The 16,276-nt window shown below is 44.0% G+C and overlaps 1 protein-coding gene across 1 annotated transcript in view; it reads right to left on the reverse strand.

Moving 5' to 3' along the window:
* CLCN2 (chloride voltage-gated channel 2) overlaps positions 1-16,276 on the reverse strand; it is a 530,501-nt gene that overhangs the window by 112,016 nt on the left and 402,209 nt on the right. The window contains exons 14-15 of the mRNA XM_078668166.1: positions 15,325-15,435; positions 12,515-12,728 (exon numbers count right to left, since the gene is read on the reverse strand). Coding sequence (XP_078524292.1) covers positions 12,515-12,728; positions 15,325-15,435 — 325 coding nt within the window. The remainder of the gene's footprint in view (positions 1-12,514; positions 12,729-15,324; positions 15,436-16,276) is intronic.

The following is a 16,276-nucleotide window of genomic DNA, read 5'->3' on the forward strand; positions in this document are numbered from 1 at the left end:
CCCGCCGCCCAGTACCCACAAGGTTGATTTCCCTGGGTTCACATAGAGGCCTGAGGACTCCCCAAAGATCTGCAAGATGCGCAGCAGCCGTGGCCCTGAGCGATCAAGGTCCGTTAAGAAGAACAATACGTCATCAGCATATAGTGCTATCTTATCCGTAAGGCCTAGAGACCAGCGAAACCCTTGAGTTGGGCGTCAATGCGCACTCACGCGGCCAAGGGCTCCATGGCCAACGCAAACAGGTATGGGGAGAGGGGACACCCCTGTCGCGTACCCCTCTGAACCGGAAATGGCCGGGACACAGCCCCCCCAACTCGCACAAAGGCCGTAAGACCGGTGTACAACAGCTGCACGTAGGCCAGAAAGCGAGGACCAATGTTAAGGCGGCGCAGCAGAGCAAACAGGTAGGTCCAACTGAGGGAATCAAATGCACGGTCCATATCCGCCAGGAACAAGGCAGCCTGCTCGTCCAGATGTCTCCAGTCCGAGACCGCCACCTGGGCTCGCCTAATATTATGTCGGGTAGCCCTTCGGGGCATAAAGCCCGCCTGGTCGGGGTGGACCAGGTCTGTAATATGGGGCTTAAGCCTATTTGCTAGGGCCTTGGCCATGACCTTGGCCTCCGTATTGATCAACGATATCGGGCGGTAGGACATGTGGTTCTCCGGATGCCTTCCCAGCTTCAGGAAGACCACAACCTCGGCGTGTCTCCAGTCCGGCGGGAGCACTCCAATATCTCGCGCTTCCTCGATCACCGGGCGCATAATAAGTCATTCTTGACATACACATGGTTGACAGCAACTTTTTTTTTTTAATTTGTAGAAAAAATGTGGTAAATGCAAATGAAACATTCAAGATTGGAAGGCAAAGAGATTTCCAAACCGAACTTTAACTAGTGTTTTCATGTCAACCATGAACGTTAACCCGAACAATAATTTCAATACCAAGGTGAGCTAACTTTTTCAAGAATTTTCAAACTCAACTTAAAAAATAAAACCATGACACTAAACATTCACATACAATTAAGTGGACTAGAAAAAAACATTGGGTTTAGAAAATAAGAGAAAGTAGACTGAAATGATAAAACAATGCCCGGCTAAATTTTTAGCGAAAGTTGCGGAGGTGATTAATCCACTGGAAAACCCGCTGCTGAATCTTTCGCTGTGTCAGGGAGTGGTCCCACAAGCCTGGAAGCAGGCAATGGTGATTCCATTGCTCAAAAAACCAGGTTTAGATCCAAAGGCCCCGGTTAATTATAGACCCATCTCTCTGCTGCCGGCTCTCTCGAAGATTGTGGAAAAGCACGTTCAGGGTGTGCTTTCCAACTTCCTAGAGGCCAACGAGATCTTGCACGCTACCCAGTCGGGTTTTCGTCCCCATCTAAGCACAGAGACTGCGCTCCTGGAGGTTTCAGAAACCATTAAAGGGGTTCTGGACTCTGGGGGCAAAGTAATGCTGGTGATGTTGGACTTGTCGGCGGCATTCGACACCGTCCCCCATGATGGCCTTCTCGGAAGACTCTTTGAGATAGGTCTGCGGGGGACGGTGCTCGACTGGTTTTCTTCCTTTCTAGCCGGCCGCCGGCAAACGGTCTGGGCGCCTCCAGATTCCGCCGTGATGCCGCCTCTGGGAGTCGGGGTCCCACAGGGCTCTATTTTGAGCCCGACCCTATTTAACATCTTCATGACCCCGTTGGCGGCGTTAGCGGAGTCGTATGGCGCCCGGATCGTATCCTACGCTGACGACACCCAGCTCCTCTTCTCATGTAAGAGAGGAGGAGACTTTGTGGAGGAGAGTATCCGGGATGGCCTTGGGGCTGTTTTCCAATGGTTCCATCTGAACAGCCTCAAGTGCAATTCCGATAAGTCCGAGGTACTCTTCTTTGGGTGCGACACAGAGCCAAACTGGCAGGCCTGGTGGCCGGTTAACATGTTTCCTCCGTCCTGTTCTTCGCAAGTTGCCAAGAATCTGGGGGTTAAAATGGATAAGGGGCTAACATTGAAATCCCAGATCCTTGGGGTGTCGGGCACATGCTTCGGCATCCTTAGGATGTTGCGGAGGTTCCTTCCCCTATTGTCTGAGGAGCATAGGAAACTGACAGTGCAGGCTCTGATTGGGTCCAGGTTGGATTATTCCAACATTCTTTACCTGGGCCTACCAGAGTACTTGCTGCAGCGGCTCCAAGTGGTGCAGAACGCTGCCGCGAGAGCAATCTTTGGATTAAATAGACGGGCCAGTGCATCGGGCCTGTTGAAAACCTTGCATTGGCTTCCTATCCGGAAACGAATTGCTTTTAAGGCTCTGACTCTGGCCTATAAAGCTCTCCACGCGGTGGGAGCAAAGTATCTTCAAAAGAGACTGGTCTTTTATCAACCGACCAGGTCTCGGAGGTCGGAATCCTTGTTTTTGGCGGTTGTCCCGCGTGTGAAGAGAGCTCGCCTGGGAGGCCGCTCTTTTGGATTGCTGGCGCCACAGTTGTGGAACTCTCTGCCACTCGCCCTGTGGGGAGCTACCAGCCTATTAGCTTTTAGAAAAGGCCTTAAAACCTGGCTGTTTACCCAGTAGCCTATCTTCCTGTATGTTTTTATTTGGCACTCTGTTTTTCCTTTTATCGGTGTTATGTTATTGTGTTGCAGCCTTCCTTTTCCTTTAAAGCGCCGGGACACTCTTTTTGAGTATCCGTGCGCTATATAAAAGAATAAATAACATAACATAACATAACATAACATAACATGACATTTCAAACCAAAACACTTACTAATTGTAATCGTCGCGTGCCTGTAAACCGCTACATTAATTCAAATTGTACAAATCGTATTATACAGGGATTTTTCTAGTTGTTTCCAAAGATATTTATTGAACATTCGACCCTCAGGCGTTGCCATATAAAAGGATGAAAGAGATGCCTTATTAGCCGTCAAGATGGCTCAGTGAGTTAAACGTCGACAAGGCCATCTTTCATGTGGTGCTACGCACGAATTTGAATCCAATTTGAGGAAGAGTATGTTAACTGATGAATTGTAACTGCTGTGTATTCCCCCTGTTTTTGTATGAGGTTTTTAGCAAAGTCGATTTAATCTTTATTTATTCTGTAAATATTGTAATTTGATTATTTTATTAATTTGTGTAGTCCTAAATGTAGTTTATCTGTATGTTTTATGTGCTTTTATGATTGTTAACCCCTTCGCTGTGTCTGTCGGCCAACGGCCTTCGCGAGCACTACCTTCGTAGTGCTGCGCACGTCGGTTGGAAGACGTGGTCCCGCCCACTCAATGGAACGCCCCGTACCGTGACGGGATTGCCAGCGCCGTTAAGGGGTTAAATACAACAGTTGAATAAAGCTTTCTTTGACTTGACTTGAATCCAAGCAAGGACAACTCAGCTGTTCATACTTTCGAAGATGGGAAAGTGAGTACTATTATCTGGGTAATTGGAACACTTGTTGTTTACAGCGCTTAGAAATGGCAGCGGTGTGATATGAAGCACTAGATGAAAAACATGAGATGCTTATTATTCAAATCAGGGGCGGCCTTAGGCATGTTCAAGCTGTGCACCTGCACGGGGCCACCAAACCCCAGGGGCCACCACGCCAATATATATCCTTAATATAATAATCCTCTGAGGATGGATACATATTTGCGTGGCGGCCCCTGGCAGAGATTTGGCGGCCTCCGGCTCTGTTCCACTTCCAAACACCCTGACCCCACCTCTTCACTGGTCTCCACGCTCCGCCCCGCCCAGACCCCCTCTTCCGGGGCCCCCTACCTATGCTCCCTGCCCAGGGCCGCCATGAGCCTGGAGCCGCCCCTGTTCAAATAGTAATAGAGAATTGAAAAGGGAGTCTAGGGACATATCAATGAAGTAAGTGCAAAGTTTACAACACAATGTGGGTACATATAAGCAGTGCTTCATTTGTAAAAACATAACTGCCAGTGCCCTCGTCAGGAGGTCACCGCAGCTTGCACCACCCATTGCTCCTGCCAGCTCTGCCAATGACAATACCTACAAAACTACTAACCAGCACACTGCTACATGTGCGACAATACAAACAGTTCGAGGCCCCCAAGGCTACAGGAATGTCTTGAGCAACAGATATTAGCTGTTTTTAAGGCATACTGAATGAATAAGCAACTGTTGTTCTGCTCATCTATAACTTACACAAACAGCACCACCATGTGGCTGCTGTCGTAAGTGCCGGTGCTCACATATAAGTGCCGGTTCCGAGCACCGGAAACCACTGGCTCAAATTAAGCACTCCTGTAAGCCTTCGACTCAACACTGTCTTTTCAAAAGGTTTCCAACTATTCTGAGAATCATCTGCCAGATGAAATGTGTAAACAACTGGCAACGTGGATCTGTTACAGGCATGAAGCTGCAAATGGTATGTTACAGGTATATGATGTCTCCTTTCCTCGTACAAGCGATTGGTTAGCAGTATCCAACGTTTATTGGGCTTGTGAAGGCACCTGTTTAATTAGATTTAGGAATATGAAGGAAATAATTTCCCAAAACTGTTTTTTATTATATTTTATTGATGTATTTTTATTTCTACACAGCAATAAATGAATCTTGAAATAACATGGCCAACACACAGAAGCCATCAAAGAGAGATCTTATTAGGCCAAAGACAAAAAAAATAGACATATTGCGACACTGTACAAAACGTGCTACCTTGAATCGTGGACCCTAGGTGAGTAAAATGCAAAACAAGACAGAAAAACATCTGTTTTAAAAGAAGAAGATAACCCAGTACTGCAGGAGACTGTGATAATTGGAATGATGTGTGTGCCTTCAGAGGGATGACCACTATTTATCTGCAACCTATCTGGCAAAAGGACGAGCATCACAGCAGATTCAGTACTCAAACCAATGAGGTGTGCCTCACCCACTCACAGAGCAGCTGGCATCTCCTCACTCGAGTGGTTTCTGCCTTCCAGATGGCAGCTGTGCTACAGGAAGCTGCATTTTATCTTCCCAGCACAGTCCTGTGGGTGGAAGGAGATAACAAGCCTAGACCTTACAGCTGGACCAAGCAGGTGAAAGGTAGTAATGCTAGTTTTTTCAAGCAGGCAACTACACACTAGCACCACAACACTACCACCACCACCACCACCACCACCCTGTTCTATCCAGTCTTCTTTCTACCTTTATCCCCTGCTACCTGGAGCAGTGCGGAAGCAAATGAAGGCGGGGAGCGGGATGGCTACGGCAAAACAAATGATCAATGCAGCTGCTTCGATTCCAAGCAAGCAGCTCTAACCAGCAACTGCTGGGAGCTTCCGGTGGAAGCAACAGGATGTCACAAGAGACACCAAATGGGGGTCTGTCAACGCCCACCAACAACAAAAAATGAAAATAGAGGAAGGAGTACAAAAGTGTGGAAATTCTGGACCCAACCACTAGATGGCGAAATAATGCACAGCATGTGAATCCAGAAAAAAATTCATGCTGCAAAACAAGCTCCATCGCAAAGGCCAACAACAGCGTGCTCCAGGAACAACCATACATGTATCCCCGGGAGTCCAATAACCAAGCCAACAAGTACCAACTACACAGCTGCATCTCTCCCTCACTCTATTATGCACTAAGGTGTAAACCCTCCAAAGGTAAAGATGATATCCCTGGACCTCAGTGGTAGCTACATTTATTCAATGCTGGGATGAGTCACCAGCAGAATTTTAAGGTGCCTAGGCCAGCAACCTGTGCGTATCATTAAGGTCACACAAATATAGCTCACCCCTCCTTTCATCCTACAGAGGGCTATGAAAAAGTACCACCAAGCTTAGTAACTGAAACCACAAGGGCCAACTCAGATTGGGTGGGTTGCTGTACAATAATGCGAGGCTTTTGTGCAGAGAACGGTCATGGGTTCGACACCATGCTAGGCCGACTCCAGATCTATCCCTTCAACGGTCAGTAAAGTAATTACCAATAAGCAACTTTTATTTTAACTTCAAACACCCTTTACCTACATATAACGTTTGTTATTTTACAGCACAGTGAATCGTATTGTATTAACCGCTATTTTAAAAAATACACTCATTATAGTTCTATAAACCACTTATATCCAGTGTTGGATTAAACCCTGTCAAAGTCGAAATTTCGGGACCCTGCTCCTAAATTATCTCCTAATACCCAATGCACCGGATTTGTTTACAAACTGACAGCTGCCAGAAGATGATCTTTTAAGAGACAAACTTGTGTGAATCTGAAACCTCTGGGTTATGTACTTTAAGTTGTTAATGGGCACATTACATTAATATAGTATTTTCTCTACAGAGCCTTTAATGTAAAGTTTTCGTTTTTTTGAGTTGATTAATTTTTTATACCTTTTGGAAACCATATTTAACCCCTTGGGCGCGTCCGCGATTCTGCGCCTGTGTGGCACATTCCAATCGCGGGTGCGGTCATGACGGCCGGGAGCCGTCATCAGCACACGAGCACTGTGTGCCATGACGGCACGTCATCAGCATGGAAGGGGTTAAGAAAGCTTGATTGTATTTTTTTTCAAGATCAAATCAATACTATTTTGATCCGTTGTTGCGGGCCCGTTAAAGAATTGGGGCCCATAGACCCGTGCCTACTTTGCCTATTTGGTAATCCAGAATGTCTTACGTGTTCCTGTTTTTCAAACAAATATAATTGGACGAACTATAGAGGCTGAAGCACTCCAACTTCTTGTCCAGAGACAAATAGAAATATTGGAATGTAGGATCATGTCATCTGGATGATGGTAAGTCAAATCGAAAGAATTTGAGGTTTGCAGGATTTTTTTTACTTCAGGGAAATATGGTATTTTGTAAATATACTCCAAAAGACATGTTGGGGGGTCTAGTTTTTTGAAATAATGAAACAAATCAAAAAAGAAAATGAACAACCGGTAACTCCAAGCAAGCTTTTGGCCAGCCTGAGCCCTGCTCCTCTCCTTCCTGGTTGTCACAGTGCCAAGAAACCCTAGGGTGTATGTGAACTTTGTATGTTTTCCTATCACAACATAACACACCATTATCTGAGCCGCAGGAATAGGGCACCAAGTATATTTTAGCAAAGTGTTTATAAAAATTGCACATTCTGAAAATTTGCTAAGTAGCAAAAAAATATGGGATGAATAATGTTGAATAATTTAGATTTTTTATGGGGCAAACAACCAAACCTACTGTTTAGTGGAAGATTTTTTCTGAAATAAAAGCTTTTAGTGGAGAAAATGTTACCACTAAATCTTAGAAATGTTGTCTATCTGTTGAGATTTGGAAAAGAGATACACTTCACAACTTACTGAAGTTGTGAAGCTCATTGCCGATGTAAAACTTCTCAGTAAAATTATAATTTTGCATAACACTAATTTTAGCATAGTAATGTCAGTGGTGTGGCAAATCAATTAAAACAAGCACTGGCAAAGCCAACAGGTCTTGGTTTAGTATTGTGTTAACACATGCAGCATTAGCACAACTGACTGAGACTTGGACTGTGACACACAAAGGAAGCCAGCCGGAGCTGACAAAGGTCTATCATTTTAAAAAAGTGCTTCAAGGAGACCAATGGAAATAACTGAGTGTGGATGGTCGGATACACCATACATCCAATAGCATTTGGTGAAAGATGAATGCACCACTAGGAGGAGACAAGACCTGGTTCATAGTGTCTCACGCCAATTGCTGGAAGAGACTGGCTGAAGAAAGCCAATGGTTTAAAGGGAGAAGCTCTGAGCCCACTGTATGTATACTGCTAGCAATAGGTCTATTTGCCATCTGATCTGACACAGCCTAGACCCAAAAGAGAATAACATTAAGTACACGTTGCAGTGGAGTAGTGGGCCTGCAAACCATTTGAGCTACTAGATAAGCGGAACATCCTTGATTTGGCCCTAACTCATCTCCCACTCAGTCAAACATATTCCAATTTTTGCCAATCTGGTCATTTATCTAAAAACCTTACCTACGTGTGGCACGCTGCTTGTTGATGATCAGGGTACACAAAGTGATAAATACAGAATTGACAAAGAAAAGAAAAATCTTTTCTAGATGCCAGATATACTACTTTAACACAAGAGCACGCGTGTCGAGTGCAAAAAAGGAGCCCAAATGTTGGTAGTTGTCCCGTTTTCATTTCCAATCATGGAGGAGAAGGGTTCCATGGAATTAAGCATGCATGCATTTACACATAAGAACATTGAACAGCGCAAATACTTTTCCTAAAATGTAGCCACAATACTGCAATAGCACCTGCGTATCACATTTGCTATTGCGCTGGACAAATTTGACAAGATACTTTCATTTACTGAGGACTAGAATTGACAGCTGAATGATGTGCCAATAACAGGATGGCCAACCCTCCTTCTCCTTCCTTCCCAACACCAGCAGCAACAACCCAGGTTCTTCTACCATTATTTAAGAGCTGCAGCAAGCACAGACTTCTTTAAGTTCTGCCCATAGCCAGAGCTTTTGAAAGGAAGGAAGCAGAGGAGATAAGGTTACCCTGGACCCCTGGCTCCCTCAGCGCTTGGCAAGGGCCTGGAGCAAACGTCAACACGGTGGACAATCATGGATCCGCAAGAGAATGGACTCAATAAGGCTGTTTGCCTGTGGGGTATTGCTGGCTCTCAACTCCCTTTTCCAATGATCTATTCAAGAGATGTCTTTAGCTCTGCCGGCATCTTTGTGATCGAGAGCCATCAGCATCGGGTCATATAGAATAGTTCGGCATCCTGTTGATAAAAGCTCCAGCGGCATGGTTACCAGAAGCTATGCGTACGCTCGGTTTCAATGTGGACGCTGTACCTGACAGCGTCACGTCTTCTGACAATACGCAAAAGTAGTTGAAATGCTCTCTGTGGTGGCCACGCTGGGACAAGTTGGGGCTTAGAAGAAACATCTAAATAAATAAATAAATACAAAAAAGAATCTGCTCGCATTTGAGCTTCTGGCGCGTCTGCAATCCATTGACTGAGCTCCGGACGCATCAAATGCCAAGGCTCAAAGAAAAGAGTGGTCAGCAAAAGACTGCGGCGGGTGATGGGGAGTCAATCAATAGAGCATCAAATACCACAGTTCAAGCTGAGGAAAGGTCAGGATCAGGCTGTGTCAAGTGCTGGAGAGGCAATCAATATGGCACCAAGCTGTAAAGGTTTAGGGAAAGAATAGTGAGGAACTTCTACATCAGGCGCCTTGAAGTTCATTATTTCAGGCCCAGGAGAGTCCTTTGGGACACAGCAAATCAGATACCTTGGAGTCAGCCAATTCTTGGTTAAATGTAAATGACTCAAGAAAAGAAATGGCAGCAAAGAAACAGACTTCACGTGAAAGATGACTCTACAAAGTACTGTGAGTATACAAATGTAAGTGGGCAATACCCAACAAAAGCGTCAACTCGCTGTCCTACACTGACAAAAGCATACGCTTACAAAATAAGCATTTGTAATACACTATCATTTATAGAAAAGGCACGAAAACCCGCCCAGAAAATCATTCAAATGCTATGACAGAGAAAACTACTGGCCGGTTCGGTGCTGCAGATAGTGGGGGTGCTGGAGGGCAACCTGTGATATGGGGGTCTACTGCAATTTAGCAAAGAGCAGAAGACATGCCTCTTTGAAGAACACCACATCACTATGCAGCATCCGCCCATTATTACAGACCTAAACATACATTGACTGTATCTTTGCCTTTGACCCTATGCAGTCCTCCTTTGCCACAAAGACCAGTTTATGCTATACAAATACCACATACATAAACATGTACACAATAATGCAGAGCGTCTGTAGATCATTCTGCCTCCCACACTTAAATTCACTTTGCTTCACAAAGGTAATTGATCAATGATTAAATAATGGTCATGCAAGACCAAAAAAAAAAAACAAAAGCAAAAAAAGCGGCTTTATACAAAGAAGGGATCTAGGAAATCAGTTTTGATCACTGTTAGACCAGGTTCCGGTGGTGCCAGGTTTTCAGAGGTAATTGGTCTCCAACTGAGGCAATCACAGTGTTTATCAATGTCATCTTGCGGCCATCTTTCTTTTGGAGTCTAAAAGGGATCACCAAGAAGTCGTTTTTAGCACCTTTTGGGACTTTGAGGCAGGGCACGAAGAGTTGCACACTGAGACCACATTATCACACAGCAGTGTCACTAAATAAGTCAAGTTAGTCAACGGCTGTGGTCAGGGCTTTTTGTGGTAAAAAAAAAGAAAATCACATATGCTTAAATACTACACAGAAAATATATATATATATATATATATATATATATATATATATAAGATTTAACATTTAAATTTAAAGCAATGGTAAGTAACGTTTAACAAATTCTTGGAATAGGCGAGAACACAGCAATTAATTGGATAAGCCGTTCTGAAATTAAGTAAGCAGAAATGTTTGCAGCATGGCAAACAGATAAACAAATTATACCCAGTCACAATCAAAACAATTCTTGGTAAAATGAAATTTAATTAGAAAAAGGTGGGGGGAGGGGTCGCAGGTGGTGTGATTGATTATGTTGTTAAAACCTGGGTTTATCGATTTTATTCACAAGGGACTCAGAAATATGCCCCTGGTAAAAAGATCAAAATTGCACCATCATAAAAATGGCAAAGAAAGATGCATTTTACGTCCTGTTTGTCGGTCCTTCACTTACATGTCACAGAAAGTGCATTCAGAGCCTGAGTTTTATAACACCACAGACGAGAAAGAAGGGTGAAACTCAGGGCTTTAAGTGCGCCGGGTCTCACCGGGTCTGAGCACTGGCAGTTTTTTAAAGGGGGCTTCGAAACGGGTCTCTATCGGGCTCTGTTTTGTGCCCTGGCACAGGCGGTCTGTTTTTTTCCCAGACTGCAGAGACCGCAGGCACATCAATGTGCCCTGCTCACACTGCTCACTTCTCACTAGTGGAGAAGTTACGGCATGACGTCATGCCAGGTGAGCATTGTATGGGAAACAAACTCCTTCAAAGAGAGTCATTTTCTCTCTGGATTTCCCTTCTCTTTTTGAAACTCAGGAGCAGCAACATTGTCCTCGTGTCACCAGGGCTTTAAGTGGAAGCTTTTTCAATAATATATACAACAAGCCATAGTTACTGCTTATTTATCTTATGCAACTAACAACCATTGACACAGCCAATAGTCCTGCCTTGCTGTAGGTATGATGTTACTTGTATCATATCTGGATGCAATGACAAACAGCAAAATACAAGGTCGGGCGGCACACTATGCTAAGCACAGATTTTTAGCTTATGTGTTTTTAAGCCACGCCCTTAATCACAATGGCCACGCCCCTTTGAGAGACTCCCAGTTTTTTATCCCACTTAAAGCCCTTGTGAAACTTTTCAGCTTATGTTCAGGGCTGACAATTTGCACATTTGCTTCAGTTTATGCAGATATTTTAAAGTGTTTTTATAGCTGGGGTGTTTAATATTAGTGTTTTACACGTAATTTATTATTTTGCAAGCTATGCATGAAAAGCTTTTTAAATAGAATTGAAAGTGGCCAATTTGAAGAGGTGGATTCAAACACACAGCTTTTGCATCAGAAGTTTGCACTTTAGCCACAAGACCATCTCTCCCCCCAGCCCACCTGGGATCACAAGTGCTCCCCACCGAATCAACCGCCAGTGACAATAAACGAACCAGTTGGAAACAATGTGGACATTCACTGAAGGATTGCCATAAAGCTTGAATCTGCTAAATGGAAAAAAATGCACAATTCCCTTTACACGGTCATGGTAATTTATTAATATTTCCCTAAAGAGCTCTACATACACAGAATAATTGTGTTTTATTTTTACAGCTTTTGCTACAGTTGAGTAGTGTCACCATTTAAAGAGCTGTAAATTATTTTAACAGCAAATGTCTATCTTATGGGTTATTGAATTTTCCTATACTTTTTTGTTCAGTGAACATTTAGTGAATACGCTTACACCCTGGCCTTGGGTCATTGTACTTGCTAATTAATTAGGCAAAAAGTAACTTTGTCTTGTGGACGTTATTCCTAAATAGAACGTTTTTTCTGCAGCATTCTCTTCAAACACATTAAACAGTGCTTAATTTGAGCCGGTGGTTTCCAGTGCTCCGCACCGGTACTGAATTGTCAACACCAGCACTTATGACAGCTGCCACGTGGTGCCGCTGTATGTGCAGTTTAAAGATTAGCAGAACAGTTGTATATTAATTCAATATACTTTAAAAACAACTAATATCAGCCACCCAAGCCAATCTCATAGCTTTTGGGGGTCTCGAGCAGTCATAATTGTCAGACTTGTAGCCGTGTGATGGTTAGTAGTTGTGTAGGTACTGCCATTGGCAGCGCTGGCAGTGGCAATGGGTGGTGCAAGCTGCAGGGGCCTCCTGACAAGGGCCCTGGCACTTATGTTTTGGACAACCAAAATATCTGTCATTTTTCAGAGGGACTGAATCCCGGAAGTAAAACTGTATAAATAACTCAAGTCATTAATAGTGAGATCTATTGTTACATCATCTTATGTCTTGCATTGCCAAACAAAGATGACTTCTCGGTCCGGGGTATACTTACTCCTGGTGACCCCAGCCCAGCTCTGGCAGGTATGGGAGCTTCTTAATCCGAATGATGCTGTCGTAGAGCGACGGCTGCAGGCTCTGGGCCACCGCGTTGGCCAGGATCACCGCTATCATCACCGGTAGGATGTGAGAGATCTGACCCGTCAACTCGAAGACGATAACCGCCGTGGACACAGTGTGGGTCACAGCGCCGGAGAGAGCGGCGGCACCTGGGGTGGAAATTAGCAGATGGTGCAAGGTAAGTATGTGCGAGTCAAGATACACATGAGACGAACCTAGCGGGCAAAAGGTGGAGGGTTGCTTCAGTAGAGGAGAAGTGATGACTGAGGAACATGGACAAGTTGAGACAGTGGTGTAATGAAACTTGAGGGGACACCTCCTGCAAGGTACATGGAGGGGACCTCCTCAGGACTAAACCAGGAGCGCTCAGGATGCTACTGTGCTGAGGGGGTTCCCTGGAGCTCGGGCCCCTATCACATTGGGGGCTGTGGGGGCCTTTGTTACGCCACTGATTTGAGAGAGGGATCTCTTGTAGGTTGGCCCAGAGCCCTACAAAGATGTTTATCAGTGGAAGAGATGCTATTTCAGTTGACCCCTTTCTTAAATACAGATGAGGCGTGTGCAGCCTCGCCTAAGTAGGATGTGATTTATTTATTTATTCATTTATTCAGTGTTTTATATAGCATGGACATGACCCAAGAGGGTATCAGAGCGCTTCACATTTACATATTTTTAATATTACTACAAGTTTGACACGATCATTAGCAAATAATAGGCGTACAACACTTTGGGAGAAACAATTTGTGCTTACAAGATCATCTGTACGTATGGATCGATTTTAGAGAGAACATTTTTATTTTATCATCATTTTCATCATGTTGATGTCCACAGGCTTAGTTCAAAACCTAGGAATGTAGGTACCCAGTAAAATTTAGAAACAAGATCAACTCCAGAATGAAGATGGGCAGGGGAAAGAGAAACATGCAGAAGGGAGATGGGAAGCGAGAAAGCTGGAGGTGGAGAAGAAACAGAAGAGCGACAAAGAAGAGAAATTGAAAATTGGTGACAGAGGAAGAATGATAAATAACGAACAGTGGAAGAAAAGAGTGAGACAATGGGATTGTGATAAAATAAGATCTGTCTCCTGCACACCTTGTGAACTGCCCACAGCTGTTAAGTGCGATGTTCAGATTCATATGTGTTCGGCTGGTCCAAAAGTGTGTTCAGGTGTCTGCACCAGTCAGTAGAGTTAGGTTTATTTACGGTAAATCTGTGGATTCTCTGGCTATCCTGCAGCAACTAGCTGGGAAAATCAGAAGAAACTCACAATATTTATTTAATTACGTATTGAGACATTTTATAATGTGTTGCTGGTGCAAGTAGCCTTCGGTTACTTCATTGATCTAGTGGTAGTGTTGTAATCGCCTGCATTTCTTCTTAGCGGGCATATGTTTCATTAGCTGACTGTATATAGTTATTTTCAGGGCATTACTCAAAAGAAACTAGTGCCCAAAAGAGAGTTGTGTGAGGACTGTCCTCACAACTAACCCCTGGTTGCACATGGAGCTCAAGGAAGCTATTCACTAGTGTGAGAGAGGAGGGTGTAGTATGTAGGGTGTCGCTACCATTCCGGGCAGTAGGACGTTAGTAGAGCTTTCCACCTAAGTTGGATGTGTGGACTCAAGACAGAAAAACCTTTTTAGTCCACGAAAATGGGGTTTTAGGATTTGGTGCTTCTTCAAATGCCCAAAACTGGCATATTAAGAACTACAGAAAGGTCGAACTAGAGTAATTTCAACTAATGGAAAAACTTTTTTGTAAACGTGGCATTTGCAGAATGTTTACAATTCCATGGTATGATCTATATATAGGATGCTGGCACCTCCTCCCTGCCCTGGAGAAATCAGTCGGGGTCAAGAATGATGCACCTAAAATGACTCCTTGGATAAATAACCACGGGCATTGGTTGAGAGGCCCTTCAAGCTCATGCCGAGGGTTCCGCAATATTTCCAAGTGTCCTCATTGCTGATTTCTTCATCTCGACATACTTTAAGGGTAGCCAGGGGTCACAATGACTAGTCCAACATTGCTGCTGGCTTTCACGTTGATTACATAAACCTGTCTACTGAATGCTGAAAAGTAAACTTAACTATAGTTTTAATAATGTTTTTGCCAGTTTGTGTCATAAGAATTGTGCTTTGGTCGATCATGGTACTTGAGAATTTCAAAGTTATTTTAAACTTTGTAGGATTGTTCTTAATAAGAAAGGAAAGAGACAATCACGCAAACCGGAAGAGAGTGAAAAGTGAAAAAACTAGCAGAGAGGATGACATGAAAGGGGAAACAAAAGTGTGTGAATTTGAGAGATTAGCATTTGAAATTATGTTTTCCAATGAAAAACTCTTATCCCTTTCAACCACAGACTCTCACCAATGGTGGTGATGGAAAAAAAATTATCCATGAACTCAAAAATGTTTTGTGTAGACTTGGGGAAAGTAGTACTGTTAATAATGCAAAGAAAAAGGAAAAGCTACAGACTTTTTGCCCTACACGTGGTCATCATATATACGGGCACTGGATGACGACGTAGATGTCAAGTCATCATCTAGCATCACATTCTGTTCGCACAAGATGGCAAGAGAGAAAAAGAAGCTGAAGTGGAGATAGCGAGAGCAAGAGAGACAAAATGCAAGAGAGACAAAAAGAAAATGCAAAGGAAAGATATGAAAAATGTTAGCTGGGAAGAAAAGCAGACCTATTAAGAGAAAAGAGAGCTGGCATGTCTAAGTGAGCCAGAGTCCTTACCTACCACCGCGTAGCCACCAGGGACAATCCGGTACGTGTTGCCATCTGCATGGATGCCATCTGGAAACCACGCCGCCATGCTCTCGCCAATCAAGCGCCCAAAAGCTGCCCCTGAAAAGAGAAGGCATCTTTGTGATTGGAGATGGGTGAACCTATGCCTGGGGTTTGGAGAAGCACACAAAACACAGAAAAACTCCACATAAAGGCTGCGAGCAAGGCAAGATCTATGTCTTTGCAATCACGAGGAGAGAAGGAACAAAAAAAAGCTACAATAATCTTTCATGAGCTACATATTGAACATGGCCGCTGCAATGAAAACTGGCCGACTAAACAAATTATAGCAGGATTCATTCAAAGTATACCTAGAGTGGTCCTAGTGATGACATGAAAGGAAGGATACAAGTTGGGACATTCTAAATCAAATCCCTAGCCAGGCCTTATTCCCACTCTTTGAGGTTAGAGGTAGGGGTCTGGTCTATCTTGGATAGTTCAATTGAAGGAGTGTGTGGGGGGGGGGAGGTCGATGAGGTCCAAATTTCCCAACAATCACGCTGGCATATCTTGCTTAAATATATTATAATAGCAAGAGGGCATGAGGAGGATAGGGTCAGTGGAAACAAGAGTAGTGCGGATTGTTAGGGTAACTTCAAAGACAATACAACATTTCATGGAATGCAGCGCAGCAGCCAAGAATGCTGCGCTGCGTGACAGGGAGGGTCTAGGAGAGCTCCATATCTACACAGGAGATCTGGCCTTCTCCCCTCCCCCTAGTGTGGATGCAAAATGTTGTTGCAGTGGGCCACAGAGACACTTTTACACCATAATGCAAGGGTGTGTGCATGAGTCTAGCATGGGTTTTGTACTGGAAGGCTTCCCGTCCAGTATAAAATACTATCCCTAGACAAGTTTGTAAACTTTTCCTACTTTGTATCTATGCGGTACAGTGCAGCAC

This window comes from Lissotriton helveticus, chromosome 11 (assembly GCF_964261635.1).
Source record: "Lissotriton helveticus chromosome 11, aLisHel1.1, whole genome shotgun sequence".
Classification (NCBI taxonomy): Eukaryota; Metazoa; Chordata; class Amphibia; order Caudata; family Salamandridae; genus Lissotriton; species Lissotriton helveticus.